The sequence below is a fragment of the Ursus arctos genome, unplaced genomic scaffold (genome assembly GCF_023065955.2).
Source record: "Ursus arctos isolate Adak ecotype North America unplaced genomic scaffold, UrsArc2.0 scaffold_4, whole genome shotgun sequence".
Lineage (NCBI taxonomy): Eukaryota > Metazoa > Chordata > Mammalia > Carnivora > Ursidae > Ursus > Ursus arctos.
Window position 1 is genome coordinate 91,709,400 of NW_026623056.1, and position 17,410 is coordinate 91,726,809.

General features: G+C 46.0%; 1 protein-coding gene across 5 annotated transcripts in view; it reads left to right on the top strand.

Moving 5' to 3' along the window:
• PDE9A (phosphodiesterase 9A) overlaps nt 1–17,410 on the top strand; it is a 92,840-nt gene that overhangs the window by 44,331 nt on the left and 31,099 nt on the right. For 4 of the 5 annotated variants that reach the window (XM_026498442.4, XM_048214892.2, XM_057306531.1 and 1 more), the window contains one exon: nt 16,572–16,626. In XM_026498442.4, the coding sequence (XP_026354227.1) occupies nt 16,572–16,626 (55 nt within the window). Of the gene's footprint in view, nt 1–15,568; nt 16,452–16,571; nt 16,627–17,410 lie in introns of those variants that run through there. The other variant, XM_057306533.1, reaches the window with a different exon arrangement.

Sequence of the window (17,410 nt, forward strand, 5' to 3'; positions counted from 1 at the left end):
TAACCCAGGAGTGATGTCACTGGTCCGTATGATAAATGCATGCTTGACTGTAAGAATGTGCCCGGCTGTTTTCCCGAGTGGCTGCGCCGCTTTCCCCTCCTCCCGGCCGTGTGGGAGTGACCGGGTGCTGCACACACGGCCCCACCTGACGCTCCCAGGTTTTTAAATTTGGGACATCAAGTAGGTAGGTCTTGCCTTAGGGTCTTATTTTATCTATATTTCCTTATGGTCTTAATTTCTATTTCTCAGATGATGTAATGATTGTTGATGTTTTTATGTGCTTATTGGAATCTGAATATCTTAATGTGTGAAGTGTCTGTTGTATGTGTTTTGCTTATTTTGTAAATGGGCTTGTGTGTGTGTGTGTGTGTTTTATCACCGGTTGTAGGAAATTCCATACATTCTGGATATAATTCATCTGCCAGACAGATGTATGGCAAATACTTTTTCCCATTTCGTGGCTTAACTTGTTCATTTTCTTAATGAGGGCATTTGATGAGCAGAAGTTCTTAACTTAATAAAGTCTAAATTAACAAGTTATTCTTTTATGTATTGTATTTTCTTGTGTCTTCTCTTTACCTACGCCAGGTAGAATGATAAGATACATTTTCAGAAGATTTAGAGTTATAGCTATTATATTTTAGTCTACAGTCCAATTTAAATTAATTTGTGTGTGGTGTGAGATAGGGGTTGACCATCATTTTTTCTATACATGTATCTGGTTGTTATAACAGCACTTGTTAAAAAGACTTCCCTTGTTCTATCGAACCATGTAGATGCCTTTCTTGAAAACTATTTGTCTACGTGTGGGCCTCCTTGTGGTGTTTCTGTTCTGTTTCATCGATCTGTGTGCCTGTCTAGACACCGGTAATACACTGGCTTAATTGCCAGGGCTTAGAATCAGGAAGTTTTTCATATTTGTGCCTCCTCTCCAGTTGTTTTCACTCTACGGGTCTTTTTCTTTTCCCTATAAATACCAGAACTCAGAATCAACATGTCCATTTCTCTTTAAAAAGCCCAATGAGGGGCTCGATCCCAGGACCCCAGGATCACGCCCTGAGCCAAAGGCAGACACTTAACGACTGAGCCACGCAGGCGCCCCTGGGAACACTAACATCTTAACTACATTGAGCCTCCCAGCGCATGAAGGTGATACAGCCCTTCCCTTACTCAGGTCTTCCTTAACTTCTCTCAGTAAGGTTTTACAGCTTTCAAGATAAAGGTCCTGCATATCTTTTGTTAAATTTATTCCTTGGCATTTTCTGTTTTCTGGTGTTATCGTCAAGGGGATCTGAATTTAATTCTCCATTTGTCTGCTGCTAGTTTGTAAAAATACAGCAGATTTTTGTTTACTGATAGTCTTTTCTGACATTGCTTAATTCGTTTGTTAGTTCGGGCAGTTATTTTCTAGATTCCTAGAATTTCCCGGAGAGACAATAGTATCTTCTGATAATAAAGACACTTCTACTTCTAGCATTCCAGTCTCTTTGGTTTTTCTCTCTTTCGCTTGTCTTGTAGCCCTGGTTGAAACCCCAATACCGTTAAGTAAAGTGAGAGCAGGCACCTGACCTCATCCCAGGCTCAGGAAGATGTGTTCTCTCTTGCTGCCCATGTGACGTGAGCCACAGATGGGTTGTACGTGCCCCTTATCAGGTTGAGGGAGTCTTCTTCCCCTAGCTTGCCCAACATCTTTTTTGCAAATGTTCTTTGACAAAATTCTTTGTTGAATTGCACCAGGTGTTTTTCTGCATCTGTTGAGATGGGTTGACCCAATCTCTTTTATTCCTGGGTTTCTAGTGGTTTTATCATAAACGGCTGTTGGATTTGGTCACATGCTCTTTCTTCAGCTACGGTGATGATCATATGATTTTTCTCCTTTATTCTGTTCCAACGGTGAGTTATGTTGACTGATATTTAAATGTTACAACAGCTTTGATTTTCCAAGATAACCCCACTTGTATTCCTAGAAAAATACTTAGGAATGAGTTTTCAAAAGGGTACACAGGACCTCTACCCTGATGTAAGATGTATTCTCTTTCATATATTGCTAAATTTGGTTTCCTAATCATATTGGGAATTTTTAAGAATTTTTCTGTCAATGTTCAAGTGGGATATTGGTTTGTAACCTTTCTCTTGTAATGTCTTTGTTATGCTTGTGTGCTGAGGTGATGGGGGCCTTATAAGACATGTTGAGAGGTTTGCTTTCTTCTCTCCATTTTCTGAAGGATTGTATGTGATTTTGGTATTATTTCTTCCTCTGTCCATCTATATGTAACGTACTGGTTGACATGGCCAAGGTTAGGTTTATCATGTTGTCATTCGTCTTATACTGATCTTGGGCGTCGTTTCCTGTCCCTGCTCTTCTGCCTGCTCTTGGGTTAGCTGGACTGGTCGTTGCATCCCATTTCATTCCTTCTATTGGCTCTGTAGCCAATACTATCCTTTTTAACATTATATTAAGTTGATGGTTCTAAGTATTACACTATACACCCTTAGCTTTTTCCATTATACTTTATTTACTTATTTTTTATTTTTTAAAGATTTTATTGATTGATTTGAGAGAGAGAGAGAGCACGAGCAGAGGAGCAGGCAGAAGGAGAAGGAGAAGCTGGCTCTCCCACTGAGCAGGGATCCTGACACGGGACTTGATCCCAGGACCCTGAGATCATGACTTGAGCCAAAGGCAGACGCTTCACCGACTGAGCCTTCCAGGCACCCCTAGACTTTATTTTTTAGAGCAATTTTAGATTCACAGCAAAACTGAGTGAAAGGTACAGAGAGTTCCCACGTATTCCCTCCCTACCCACTCACTTAGCCTCTCCCAGCACCGACACCCTGCCTTAGAATTATACATCTGTTACAGCCAAGGAGCCAACAGTGACATGTCATTAGCAGCCAAAGTCCAAAGTTTCCATCGGGGTTCACTCTTGGTGCTGTACATGGCATGGTTTTGATGGCGCATGACATGTGCCGCCATTACCGTACCATGTCATTCTTCTGCCTTAAAAATCCCCTGTGCTCGGGGCGCCTGGGTAGCGCGGTCGTTAAGCGTCCGCCTTCGGCTCAGGGCGTGATCCCGGCGTTCCGGGATCGAGTCCCACATCGGGCTCCTCCGCTGGGAGCCTGCTTCTTCCTCTCCCACTCCCCTGCTTGTGTTCCCTCTCTCACTGGCTGTCTCTCTGTCACATAAATAAATAAAATCTTAAAAAAAAAAAATCCCCTGTGCTCCCCTTGTTCCTTCATCCCTCCCCTCGAACTCTTGGCAACCGCTGATCTTACTATCTCCATAGTTCTGCCTTTTCTAGAATGTCCATAGCACGCAGCCTTTTCAGATTGGCTTCTTTCACTCGGTGAGATGCATATAAGGTACTTCTATGTCTTTTCATGGCTCGAGAGCTCGCTTCTTGTTGGTGCTGAATACTGTTTCATCGTACAGATGCTCTATAATTTATCCATTTATGGTCATGTTGCCTCAAAGTTCTGACAGTTATGAACAGAGGGGCTATAAATATTTGTGTGAAGGTTTTCTGTGGAAATAAGTGTGCAAGTCCTTTGGGTAAACTCCCAGGAGCGTACCTGCTGGATCGTCTGGTAAGAGTACATTTGCCTTCGTGACCACCAAACTGTCTTCCAGAGTGCCTGCACCCTCTTAATGCCCACCAGCAGGGAACCGGACCTCCTGTGGCTGCACACCCCTGTCTAGCACTCGGTGTTGTCAGTGTCCCCGGTTTTCACCATTCCAACAGGGGTCTGGTGGCCTCTCATTGTTACTTGAGTTAGCAGTTCCCTAACATAGGATGTTGAGTATCTTTTCATATGTTTATTGGCCATCTGTGTATTTTCTTTTCTTGAAGTGTCTTTTCAGATCTTTTGCCTATTTTTAAATCATCCTTAACTTCTTAGTCTATTTAGAATTAATGTCGTACTATTTCACATAAAGAGTAAGAACTCTGCAGCCGTATACTTCCTCCCCCACAACATGTGCCATATATTGTACATCTATGCTATAGACATCCCTCCAAAATTCCTATGTTGAAACCCCCAATGTGATGGTATTAGGAGGTGGGGCCTCTGGGTGGTGATTAGGTCATGAGTGCAGAACCCTCATAAGCGGGATTAGCATCCTTAGAAAAGGGAACCCAGAGAGCGCCCTCGCCCCTTCTGCCACCTGAGGACACAGTGAGGAGACAGCTGTCCATGAACCAGGAAGCTGGCCCTCCCCAAACACCCAATCTGCTAGCGCCTTGATCTGGGACTTGCAGCTTCCAGAGCTGTGAGAAATAAATTAACACCAGTCTGTGGCATTCCAGAGCAGACCGCACAGACCCAGCCAATCTACACGGAAACTCCATAATACAATATTACCATTTTTGCTTTAAACAGCCAGTTGTCTTTTCAAGAAATTATGAAAAGAAATTTAAAGATAATTTTTTAAAAGCGTTTATTTAAGTGATCTCTGTGCTCCACGTAGGTCTCAAACTCACAACCCCAAGATCAAGAGTCACATATGCCTCCAGCTGAGCCAGCCGGTCTCCCCTAAAGAGAAATGGTTACAGTCACCTGCGTATGTGTCATTCCCGGTGCTTTTGTGGACTCCTGTAGATTCCAACTTGTAACTGCTGTTACATCCCTTCAGCCGGAATACTTTCTTTCTTCTTTTACCATTTCTTGCAGTGCAGAACTGCTCATGACTAATTCAGCTTTTGCTTATCCAAACATGTTTTTATTTTGCCTTCGTGTTGAAAGATGGTTTCTCAGGGTATAGAATTCTGCATTTGTGGTTTGGTTTTGTTTTTGTATTTTGAAAGAAGTTTAAAGATGTTGAATCATTTTTTTTTTCTGCCTTCATCATGTCTGATGAGAAAGCAGCCTTTACTTTATCATTATTCCCCTGCAAAGATCGTGCCTTCTTTTTTCTTTCTGGCTGCTTTCAAGGTGCTTTTCCTTTGTCTTTGGGTTGCAGCAGTGTGATTACGATGTACGTGGCTCTAGTATTCTTTTGAATGTTTGTCCTACTGTGTATTTATTGAGTTTCTGTGGTCTAGAAACTCCTGTTTTGACCAAATTTGGGAAATTTTCAGCTTTATTGCTTTAGATGTATTTTATGCATTTATCTCACTTTATGCATTCTATCTCACTTTTCTTTCTGAGATTTCTTTTTTTCCATATTATTTTAAGCTTAGTATAAGCTTTTATATTTTTAATTTAAATTCAATTAACTAACATAAAGTGAATTATTAGTTTCAGAGGTAGAGTTCAGTGATTCATCAGTCTTTTTTTTTTTTTGAAGATTTTATTTATTTATCTATCTATCTATTTATTTATTTATCAGAGAGAGAGCACAAGTAAGGAGAGTGGCAGGCAGAGGGAGAAGCAGGCTCTCCACTGAGCAGGGAGCATGATGCTGGACTCGATCCCAGCACCCTGGGATCACGACCTGAGCTGAAGGCAGATGTTTAACAGACTGAGCCACCCTGGCGTCCCTCCTCAGTCTTATAAAAACCCAGTGCTCATTACATCACGTGCCCTCCTTAATGTCTATCACCCAGCTACCGCATCTTCCCACCGCTCCTTCTGAGATTCTAACACATGTATGTTAGAAGTTTGCTATTGTCCCTCGAGTGCTTGGCTCTGTTATTTTTTCAATCTCTTTTCTTTCTGTTCCACAGATTGCATGGCTTCTGTTGATCTATCCTCAATTTTCCTGACTCTTCTGCTTACTCAAAACTGCTATAAGCCCATCCATGAATGTTTTAAGATATACTTTTCCATTCTTCAATTTTTGATTCTTATTCATAGATTTCTGTCTTTGATCCTCCACCTGTTTACTCCTTACTAACATGCTTTTCTTTAGGTCCTTGGACATAGTTACGATTGCTTCACAAAAGGTGTGGTCTGCTAATCTCGGCATCTGAGTCATCTAGGATTTCTGTTGGGTGATATTTTTTCTTGACCGCGTGTCACATTTTCCTGTTTCTCTGCATCGCTTTTTCAGTGTAGACTTAGGTATGAATACTACATCGCACAGATTCTGGATCGTGTTCCCTTCCTCTGAGGAGCACTGATTTTTTTTGTTCTAGCTGGCAGTTAAATTACTGAATGATCACTCTGAACTTGTGGAGGCCTGGTTTTATGCTTTGTTAGGGTCCATCTCTAAGTGTGGCCCCTTTGGGGCCTCAACAGGAAGCCTGAGGTGTTTGTCAAAGCCCTCTAAGTTACCTGGACTCAGACTCCAAGCTTTGTCCCATGTGTCTGCTAAGCTCTATCGTCCTCCTAGGCCCGCATGCGTCACTGAGAGACGGATTAGGGGAGGAATAGGAGAGTTTTTACAGAACTTCCTCCTCTGGGAATCCCCCCTTCCATTTCCACCCTCTCTGACAACCCCAGACCCTGCCCTCTGAACCCTCAACCCAGTGAGCCTGCAGCTTTCTGCCCGAGTTCTTGCCACCTCGCATTGTAAGCTCACTCCGCAACAGCACATAGAACTCGTCTTCCTTTCTTCTCCAGCAGCAGAGCCTCATGGATGAACCACAGTTTTCCAACTAGGCCCCCATCGGTGCATATTAATGTTGCTCCCCATCTCTAGTTATTACAAATGATCAGCCAGCCATTTTTTGTGCCTCTTGCTACCGTCTCTGCAGCCGTGTGCAACATGCTAATGTCCAGAGATGGAGTAAAACCTTTAGTTTGCAAAAAGCCCCCATCTTTAATAGATTTTGCACAAGTCCTGTCCTTTATGCCATAATTGATTTGTTTGTTGGATCAGAGTTTATCCTGGCAGAATTCTTCCAGAAACTAGTTTTATTGCATCACCGGGACACACGCACATAGTGGACAGAGTCCCACCCACGTGTACAATCCACTGCTGGGTGCCCCATTCAAATCCGTCGGGGGCACCCTCTCCCTCACAAGTACACCGCACCTCATCGACCGAGGGAGGAGGGATGTGTGCAGAAGACCCTTCCCCCACGGGAAAGTGCCACACTGTCTGGTCTTTGCAGCCCTGAGTGGGAACATGACTGGGAGAGAGGGCAGGATGAGTCTGGCCGTGTCGTGACTCAGCCTTCTCTCGATATCACACAGCCACATCAGGTCACTAGGAGGGTTAAATGGCCCGTATGTACAAACTGCTTAGAACGGTGCCTGGAACACAGTAAGAGCTCGGTAAAGATTGTTATGGTTGTTGCAATCTATAAAACAATAAAGGAAAATTGCACTGCTAGCCATCCCGGAGGCAACTCCCCTTACAGGCATTTGTCTTACAAAACAAGCCTCAGGGGAAAGGCAGGGGGAGAAATTGTATCCAGACACCTGGGATCAAATTAAACTATGCAGAATAGGAAATCCCCTTCTCCAGAACCGAAAGGGGGAAAACTGCACCCTAGTCCTGCCTCTGAGGTGCCGTGAGTCCGTGATGATCCCGCACGGCGCCCAGCTAGACAGCTGAAAGATGCGCTCCAGAATTTCAGATGTGGTCATTAGGGTGCTTTGGTCCACCTTGTTTTCTCTGTTACACCCGAAGGCTAAGAGGAGGCAAGAGCATTAGTCAAGGTCACTGACAGTCAGAGGGAAGTGTCCCTTTGGCTGCTGATAAACATGAGTGATTTTTCGGTAAGACAGGTCCTGGAAAGGGCATCTGTGCCTTTAAGAAGCAAGGTGAGGCCACTGTTAATCATATAACTTTATTGTGCTCCTGGCTTATAAGGGAAACATCCTCGTTCTGCACGTCTGTTTTATGACATCCATAAACACTGAATTGCCAGGGACCGTGCCCTGAGCCAGAATGTCCTCTACCGCCTAGAGGGCCTGAGAGAGCAAAAGTGGGACAGAGGTGAGTCCACCCCTCCTGCTTCCCTGGAGAAGGGTGGTGACACCCCGAGAAGGAGGGAAGGGGCAGGGAGCAGACAGGGAGTCCCCGTCCCCATCCCCCTAGGCAGAGCCCTGGACAAGAGCCGTAATATGTAAATGTGGCCGGGGGGGGGGGGTGTCTCTGGCGCCTGGTAATGTGGATTATTTTCCCTAATGCAAAGTAAGACACCCCTCTCTGACGTGAGAGCTGTGTTTGTTTTGTAAATGCTTGGGGAGAATGTCTGTCGAGCACATGTTTCTGGAAGGATGCTCAGTATCTCACTCCACTGCTTCCGGACGAGGCAGGGGAAACCCCGCTCGCTCAGGGCCGCCCGTCCACAGCTGGAGCTCAGCCGTGGTGTTGCGCAACACGGGCCCACGCATCAGAGGGGTGGGCCTGCCGTGAACCCCCGGGCGATGCACGCGTGCCCAGGAGGGTCAGGTGCCTGGGCTAAAGTCCCCATGCCACCTGCCCTGCACGTGCAGGCTTGGGGCCAGCGAAGGACTAGGGCCTGTCTGTATTCATTTTGCTCAGGGGGAGAAGGGTACGTGCCCCGACCAGCTCAGGTGTGCGGGGGACAAAAGCACAGCTGTCCCTGTTACCGCGCTGCTCAGCACCCGAAGAGGAGAGATGCCCGTCAGCGGGCCCGCCAATCAAGTTAGTGCATCATGTAAACTACGCTTTAGAGGAGAATTTATAGGTCAGGCTGTCCTATCAATCAGTTAAACCAGATTTCCATGTGGGGAAGACTTGGGATTTGTCTGAAGCAAGTAAACAATTCCTGGAAGGGCTGGGAGAGGCGGAGGCAGGTTCCTTGGACCGTCTGCGGAGGCCCGAGGTGTAGCCGGCAGCAGCCTCTAGGAAGCGGCAGATGCGGGGCTCCCCCGATCCCTTGGGCAAGCAGCTAGGTAAATGCTTCGGGGGAGGGTGCCCGTCCTGCCGCCCCCCTCCTCCATCCTGCCCCTGAGCCCCAGGAGTCCCCTTGGCTCCATCCCCTCGAGGATGCATCCATGGCCCGATGCCGGACTGATTTGGCGGTGTCCTAACAGCTGGACCCAGCCTCCGCCAAACTCTGCGATTGCCCTGGAACTAAAGGAACCTCGGCTGTGTGAGAGACTCCGCCAGCAGCAGCATCCATCCGCCGGTGCCCGCCCCCCGAGAAGCCAGGGACAAGCGCCCCCAGTGCCCCAGCGTCGGCCAGTCCAGGGGTAAGAGGCGGATGGCGAGCTCGCTGAGGCCTCCGTCCTTAGGCTGGTCATTTGGACGGCCCGATCTGTTGCCCGCACTGGAGCCATGGGTGCTGAGGACTGAGTCCCAGTGAGCTTGGAGCATCGCCCTTGAGTCCCCCACCGTGCCGGGATGTGGGGACACTTCCAGACAGTCTGGCCACCGCTCGGCTGGGACAGGTTTCTCTGGAGAGCATGCGGGGTGCCCGTGGACATCAGCTGGCTCCCCTCCACCTCCAGCTTGTGGGGCAGCAGTGTTCATGCTGACTTCCCGTGCCCTCGGAGCCTGCGTTCCACCCTCCCCATCCCCCAACCCCAAAGAGCTGAGTATCCAGTGCTGAGCCGCCAGTGGGCTCATCTCAGCTGCTTGTTCTTAAAGCGACGAAGAAATTCTCAAAGCAAGACATCTGAATACGCGGTAGTTTGTAAAATGCAGTCATGCTGTGCAGTGTTCAGGAGACAGCGATGGGTCTCCTACGTTAGGTCGGATTTTTCTGGTAGGGTGTGCCAGGAAGACTAACATATGTGATTGGAAACTGCTCGTGGCGCCACATCCAGGGCTTTAGGGCCGGAAGGTTCCAGAGACGCGGAGTACAGACCACATTCAGCTCGGTGCAGGCAGGACGTGCCCGGGAGCCCAGCCTGTGCACTGGGGGCCGGCACTCCCCAGGACAGGCACGGGAGGAGAAAAGGGTGTCCCAGAGGACCTGTGGCTGTCCGGGCCAGCAGCAGCCGTGGCTAACACAGGCCGCGCTCACACACATGAAATCACAATTCATTTTCAGTTCTGAAATCCGCTGGGAGGAAATGGTCACGGGCGGCAGGAATTCCAGTGAGCCGGGCTGGGGAGGGGGAGGCAACCATTTCCTGATCAGGGCTCTGTTTGTGGATGTGTGGGTGTGGTTGGCCTTTGTGCACACAGGCGTTTTTGCTTCTGTCCCCATGCTAAAGAATGCAGGTTGTGTCGTGTCTGAAGCACTCAGGAGCCACGGTGCTGTCCCGGGTGCTGTTCCTGGTAGGGCGTCGGTGCGGGCGCCGTGACCCAGGTGACAGGCTGACGGTGCCCAGGGGCTGTTCTCACGGGGAGCTCAGCCTCTCACCTGGGCCCTTTCTGGGAACCGTGGGCGTGTTGGCTGGAGTTGGGCTGAGGCGTAGCCGTCACATGGACCAGAACACGAATGTCCACTCTGTGGACTGAGCCGGGGGCAGAGAAGGTACAGGACAAAGGGAGAAAAGCATTACTACTGCGTGGGCTGGAAATTAAACGTAGGCGTTAAAATGCTGAGGCGCTCAAAGGCTCCCACCTCAAGAGTCCAAAGGAAAACGGAAAATTGCTCCTTAACTTTTTGAATCCATCCTATCTATAAAATTTTTTATTAAGCTTTTTCTTTTAAAATCATTACAGAATAGTACACAGTTGCAAGAAAAAATACAGCGAGAGCCCACGTGCCCCTTACCCCTTTCCCCCGTGGCTACATCTTTCCCAAGGTGGTAAGAAGCCACAGCCGGGCTGTGGACATCGAGCGTTTGGTCCCCACGGGGAGTCTTCCCTCCGTAACCCTGACCATCACTGGGTTCTCCATTTCTGTCATTTTGCCACTTCAGGAGCGTTCTACCAATGTGACCATGCAGCAGGTACCTTGAGACTGGCTTCTTCCACGCGGCGTGAGTCTCACTCACTAGCTCAGGGCTTTCTGCAAGCGAGTAGTGTCTCCCGCTGTGGACGGAACACAGTTTGTGCAGCCAGGCTCCCATCGAGGGGCTTCTGAGTTGTTCCCAGTTTGGGGCTTTCCCAAATCAAGCTGCTCCGAGCACCCTGTGCGGGTCTTCCTCTCCCTGCCTGGGGTCAGCTGCTAAGCCTACATTCCCACCAGCGAGGTGTAGGTAGACCAGTGTCTCCACATCGTTACCAGTTTTTGGGGTTGTCACCGTTTTTGGTTTTTTTTATGTTAGCCTTGCCGACAAGTGCGCCGTGATTGTTCACTGCGGTGTTAGTTTGCATTTCCTAATGGCCCGGGGTGCTCAGCAACTCTCCATGCACTTAATCGCTCTCTGCACGTTTTCTTCCAAAAAAAGTGTCTGCTGGCGTCTCTTGCCTGTTTGCAAATGAGGTTGTTTCGTTTTTTACTGCTGAGGGTTTTGGGGGGCCTTGTTATCTGCGGAGTTCATTTTACAGAGATTACTGTTGTTGAGTTTGGACGGCTCTTTCCATGTCCTGTGTTCAAGTCTCCGTCGGATGCGGTTTGCAAGCATCTCCTCCCAGACTGTAGCTTGTCCTCTCGTCCTCCCACCAGTCTTTCTCAGAGACAGAGCTTTACGTCCAATGAAATTCAATTCATCCATTTTCCCTTTTATGGACTGTGTTTGTGATGTCGAAGCTAAGAGCTCCGCCTAGTCCAGGAACCTGGAGATTTCCTCCTGGTTTTCTTCCTAAAAGCTTTATACTTTTGTATTTTAGATCCATGGTCCATTTTGCATTAATTTTTATATAAACTGTGAGGTTAAGGTCAAGCTTCATTTTCCTGCCTGTGAATGCTCACCTGCTTCAGCACCATTTGCCGAAAAGACTATCTTTCCTGCGTGGAATTGCCTTTACACACTGGTCCGAATCACTTGGGCATATTTGTATGGGTTTAATTCTGGTTCTCTGCTCTGTTCTGTGGATATCTGTGTCCACCCTCCACTAACATCACACAGGCCTGATTATTGTAGCTGTACACAGGCTTACCTTGTTCTATTGTGCTTTGCAAATATTGCATTTTTTACAAATTGAAGGTTTGTGGTACACCTGCATCAACCAAGTCTATCGGCATTATTTTTCCAGCAGCTTTTGCTCACTGTCTCTGTGTCACATTTTGGTAATTCTTGGAATGGTTCATACTTTTTCATTATTATTCTATTTGAATTGCTGCAGTTTCATGATAAAATTTTAACAGATGAGGAGGAGTTGGTTCTTATGCATGAGCAAAGAAAGTGGTTCTTCTTTTTTAAGGTTTTATTTATTTATTTATTTATTTGAGAGAGTGAGCAAGCATGAGCCGGGGGAAGGGTAGAGGGAAAGGGAGAAGCAGACTCGCCCCGCTGAGCAGGGAGCCCAACGATGCGGGGCTCCATCCCAGGACCCTGGGATCATGACCTGAGCTGAAGGCAGACGCTTCACGGACTGAGCCACCCAGGCGCCCCAAGAAAGTGGCTTCTTGAGATGACATCCATTCTTGGTAAAGAGGCTGTGAGGACTGTTGCAATGACAATGAAGGATTTAGAATACACATAAACTTAGTTGATAAAGCAGAGGCAGGGTTTGAGAGGATTGACTCCAGGTTTGAAAGAAGTTCTACCGTGGGCATGATGGTGCCAAACTGCATTGTATGTTACAGAGAAATCCTTCATGAAAGGAAGAGCCCACGGACACAGCAAACTTCACCGTGGCCTTATTTTCAGAAATTGCCACAACCGCCCCAGCCTTCAGCAACCACAGTCTGATCAGTCAGCAGCCATCCATACGGAGGCAGGACCCTCCACCAGCAAAAGGATTGGAACTCACTGCAAGCTCAGATGACAGTTAACATTTTTTAGCAATAAAGTATTTTTTTAAATTAGAGTATGTACATGTTTTAGATATCATGCTATTGCACACTTCATACACCGCAGTGTAGTATAAACACAACTTTGAACACACTGGGAAACCAAACAATTCATTTTGACCATTTTTTTTGTGATATTTGAATTCACTGAGGTGGTCTGAACCCGCACTCACGGTATCTCCAAGGTCTGCCTGTAATAGGTCTTAAAATCGGATAGACTGATTCAACCCACTTTATCTTCTTTTTAAAAATTTTTTTAGCTATTCTAGTTCCTTTGCATTTCTATATAAAAGTTAGAATAATTGCATCTATTTCTACAAAAGTCTTGCTGGAGTTTTGATAGGAATTACGTTAAACCCGTAGAGCACTTTGGGAAGAATTGACATCTTTACTATGTGAAGTCTTCCAAACCATGAACATGGTATGTCTCTTAGTTTATTTAGATCTTTTCTTATTTCTTTCATCAGTGTTTTGTAGTTTTCAGCATACAACTTATGTGTGTGTGCTGTTATATTTATACCTAAGTTTTTAGCGCTTTTTTTTAGTGTTTGTACGGTGGTATTGTGATTTTAACTTCAGTGTCTACATGGTCATTGCTAATATATGTAAATACAATCAATTTTGTATACTTATCTTGTATCCTGTGACCCTGCTGAACCCATTTATTAGTTCTAGGAGAGTTTTTTGTAAATGCCTTGGAATTTTTGTGTAGACAATCATATCATCAGCAAACAAAGACAGTTTTATTTCTTCCTTTCTGATCTGCTTTCCTTTTCTTGCCTTGTTGCGCCGGCTAGAACTTCGAGCACGATGCTTAATGAGAATAGTGAGAGCAGACATCCTGCCTTGTCACAGTTTAAGCAAGAAGCATTCAGTCTTTCACCACGAAGTGTGACGTGAGCTCTAGGTTTTTGGTAGATGTTCTTTGTCCACTTGAAGTAGTTCTCCTCTCCTCCTGCTTTTCTGAGAGTTTCCAAAATGAACAGATGTTAAATTTTTTCAAATGTTTTTATGAATTGATATGATCATGTGTTTTTTTCTTTAGCTGTTAATATAGTAGATTACATTCATTGATTTTCAAATATCAAACCAGCCTTGCATCCCTGGAATTAATCCCACTTGATGTTTAATCATTTTTATATTTTGCTGAATTCGAATCACTAATATTGTGTTAAGGATTTTTGCATCTGTATTCATGAGGAATAATGGTCTGTCCTTTTCTTTTTTTTTTTGGTTGTCTTTGTCTGGATTTGGTATCAAGTTAATACTGGCTTCATAAAATGAATTGGAAAGTGTTCCCTCCTCTTCTGTTTTCTGGAGGAAATTGATTAGAAATGTGTTCACTCTTCTTTAAATGTTTAGTCGAATTTTCCAGTGAAACCATCTGCATGTGGCAATTTCTTTTGGGGGAGCTTCAAAATGAGGAATTCAATTTCCCTAATAGTCATTCAAATGACCTGTTTCATATTGGGTCAGTGTGGTAGTTCGTGCTTTTCTAGGAATTGCTCCATTTTCCTCTAACATTTCAAATTTCTGTGTGTAGAGTTGTATGTAGTGTTCCCTTATTATCCTTCAGGGTTTGGAGTCATATCCCCCCTTCATTCCTAATACTGTGAATCTGTGTCTTCTCTGTGTGGTATTTTTGCCAATCTTGCTAGAGATCTGTCAATTTATGAATATTTTTAAATAACCAGCTCTTGGCTTCATTGGTTTTCTGCATTGTTTTACTATTTTCTTTTTCATTATTTCTGTTATTACTTCCTTCCTTTCTTCTGCTCTTGTTGTGGCTTTATTTTGCTCTTCATTTTCTAGGCTCTTGAATAATTGAGCTGAGTTTCTCCTGTCTTCCAATGTAAGCATTTAGTGCTATAAATGCTTCTCTCAGCACTGCATTAGTCATGTCTACAGCTAAGTTTGGGTGTATTCTATTTTCATTTTCATTCAGTTCAGGGTCCATTTTATTGCTTTTGAGACTTCCTCTTTGACCCATGAATTACTTAAGGGTGTATTGTTCAATTTCCAAGGTTCTCCTATGATTTTTTTGTTACTGATTTCCAGTTGGATTCTCTTATGGTCAGAGACCATACTCTACATGGTTTCAATTCTTTAAAATTTGTTGAGGTTTTCTTTGTGGTCCAGGATATGGTCTGTCTTGGTCTATGCTTCCTAGGCATCTGAGAAGAATATGTGTTCTTCTATTGTTAGGTGGAGTGGTCTATTGCTTGTTTGATGGGCTTCTTATGTCAAGCCTTCAAGATCATTAACTCTCAAAGGTTATGTAATACATTATTTCTCCCAAGGATTTCAGAAGAAGTGATCTAAAATACTGCAGAGTTCACCAAGGAAGCCTGTGAAACTTTCTCCCTGGTGGCTCTTGTCCGTGGAGTCACTGTTTCTCTTCCCTGGTATAGGTGTAGGCCTCTTTGAAGGATAGGGCCTTGGATCAGCCAGCAGCTCCACACAGGGCTCTATGAAAATTTTACTCTTACTGTTTCGAGAGATACAACAAGACCTCGTTTTTCTTCTTCTCATCCAGTCTTAGAATGCTAAAGCTATAGAGAACCTTGGGTCATCACCCATTCATTTGGCAAGTGAAGGGATGAAAGGTTTCAAGAGGCTAATTTAGACTGATTGCTTTTTAAATACTTTCATGAAATTAATATATGTTTGTTATAGAAATGTGTTAGATATAGAGAAACAAAAATAAGAACAAAGTTTATATATAATCTTACAACCAAAAAATAACTACTATCATTATTTTGGAGTGTATCTTCCCAACGTCTTCAAAAAATGAGATCACACTGTATTACTGTTTTACAATCTTTTTTTTTACTTTAACAACAGACGTGAACATTTTCCAAAATATTATTTCTGATAGCAGAATATATTTCCACAGGCCAAATATACCGTCATTTTTTTAATGTCTTATTTGATTGATACTTCGGCTGTTACAGTTTTCACTAGGTTAAATAACACCGTGATGAACATCTTCTATGTGCATACATGTGTTCCTTCCTAGGAATGGAGGCATTAGATCAGAATATGGGAACATTTTTTTGTTCTTGAGCCCCATCACCAAACTGGATAATTGAGATTTTTTTGTTTGTTTGGGCAGGTTTGGTTTGGTTTTCATTTGTTTTGGTTTTAGCAGAGGGCTAGGCATACAGCCAACAGAGATTACATGACTTAGGAGCAAGTCTTGTGTAGGTTCTCAGTGCTTTAGGGCGTGAACGAATGCCACCTGGAGCCAGGACGAGCTCTCTCCCTTCCCAGGAGCAGGGAGTGCTGGAAAAAACAGTGCTGTGAGCATCTGTGCCTTCCTATGAGGCCTCTGGCATGGGGCCCAGTCAGGAAACAGGAAAACTGGCAGGTTATATTCAGCCTGGGACCTGAACCTTGTAAAGCCACCACCCAGCCCAGGGTTACGTGCCAGGCAACAAAGGGACAAACTTGCTCACCCAGCCTGCTTCCTCTCTCTAGGACCTGCCATGAGAACACTGTGTTTTACATTTGAAATATGCCTTGAACTCACCTTGTCCTAGTAATTACCCCCATAAACTGGAGCAGGGCACTAAGTGAAAACTTCCCGTATTTAGAGACCCAGTCCTGCCTGCTTTTTATGGCCGGTGCAGACTACGGGAGGACCAGAGTCCAGTCACTCTGCTGAGAGACCACTGAGAGACGGGTTGGTGGGAGTAGGCCAGGAGGGAAAGAGCCTCTGAAGGTGGATGGGAAAACTCCAGGCCCTGCAGAGGCCTTGGCATGCTGACGGCGGCCCGAGCGTCCCTCCAGGTAACCCAGGCAGCTCCCTGCCGCTGCGCTGGCACCACCTGCCCACAACATTCCAATTAAGGTCGTGATGATCGGCAGACTTTTCCCCTTCTCCATCTGTCTTTCTTTTTTGGTCCATAGAGAAAGAAGAATTAATCCAGAGCGTGCTGACCCAGGTGGCAGAGCAGTTCTCAAGGTACAGAATCTTCTAGACACATAGTCCCTGGAGAGGTGTGCTTCTCCGTGCACGGCAGTGGTGGGCCTTGCCCGGAGGCGGTTGGGCCGGCAGGCTTGGGCACATCACTCACCTGGAGGAGTGGCCTTCCAGATGGAGCCCTTTCACGACTTCTGTACCTAGGCCAGGGCGGGTGGGGTCCAGGAAGCACTCCCCTTATACCAAAGACGGTTTTAGAGTGGGAGCTCGTGTTACTGAGAGTTTTCTCCCCTGGCTCTTATGCGACTCGGAGTTCAACCTATGACAACTGACACCATTTTTTAAGTGGGCTTTAAAATAAGCATTGCCATGGAGATCCTGTGTAGACGTGGGGCTTCTTTCCATGACGAGTTATCCTGCGAGTTCCAAAGTAATGCTTTCCATTCCTTCGTAATTGCACTGTGGCATGTCACCGCCCCGGGGCCTGTGGGTGACACATTCTTAAAGCCCGAGCGGCTGCAGTGTACGGGCTGGAGCCTGGAGAGGGCACACGGGGTTCCCTGAGCCCAGCAGGGTAGGGGTGCAGGCCGGGCCGTCCCTGCTGTGAGCAGAGGCCCCGGGGGCCTCCCCGGAGAGCAGGTGCTCGCCGCCCAGGTGTGGGGAAGTAAACACACCCGCCAGCCTCCCGTCTTGGAGAAGAGGCCCTGGAGATGGTCTGAGGGTGTGTCTCTTTCCTCCCCGCCCCTTGGAGGCCTCAGGCACCTTAAAAGCAACCTCTCTCATCCTGTGCCCCCTATAAGGGTGAGCCCTCAGAGAGGGGGGTGGA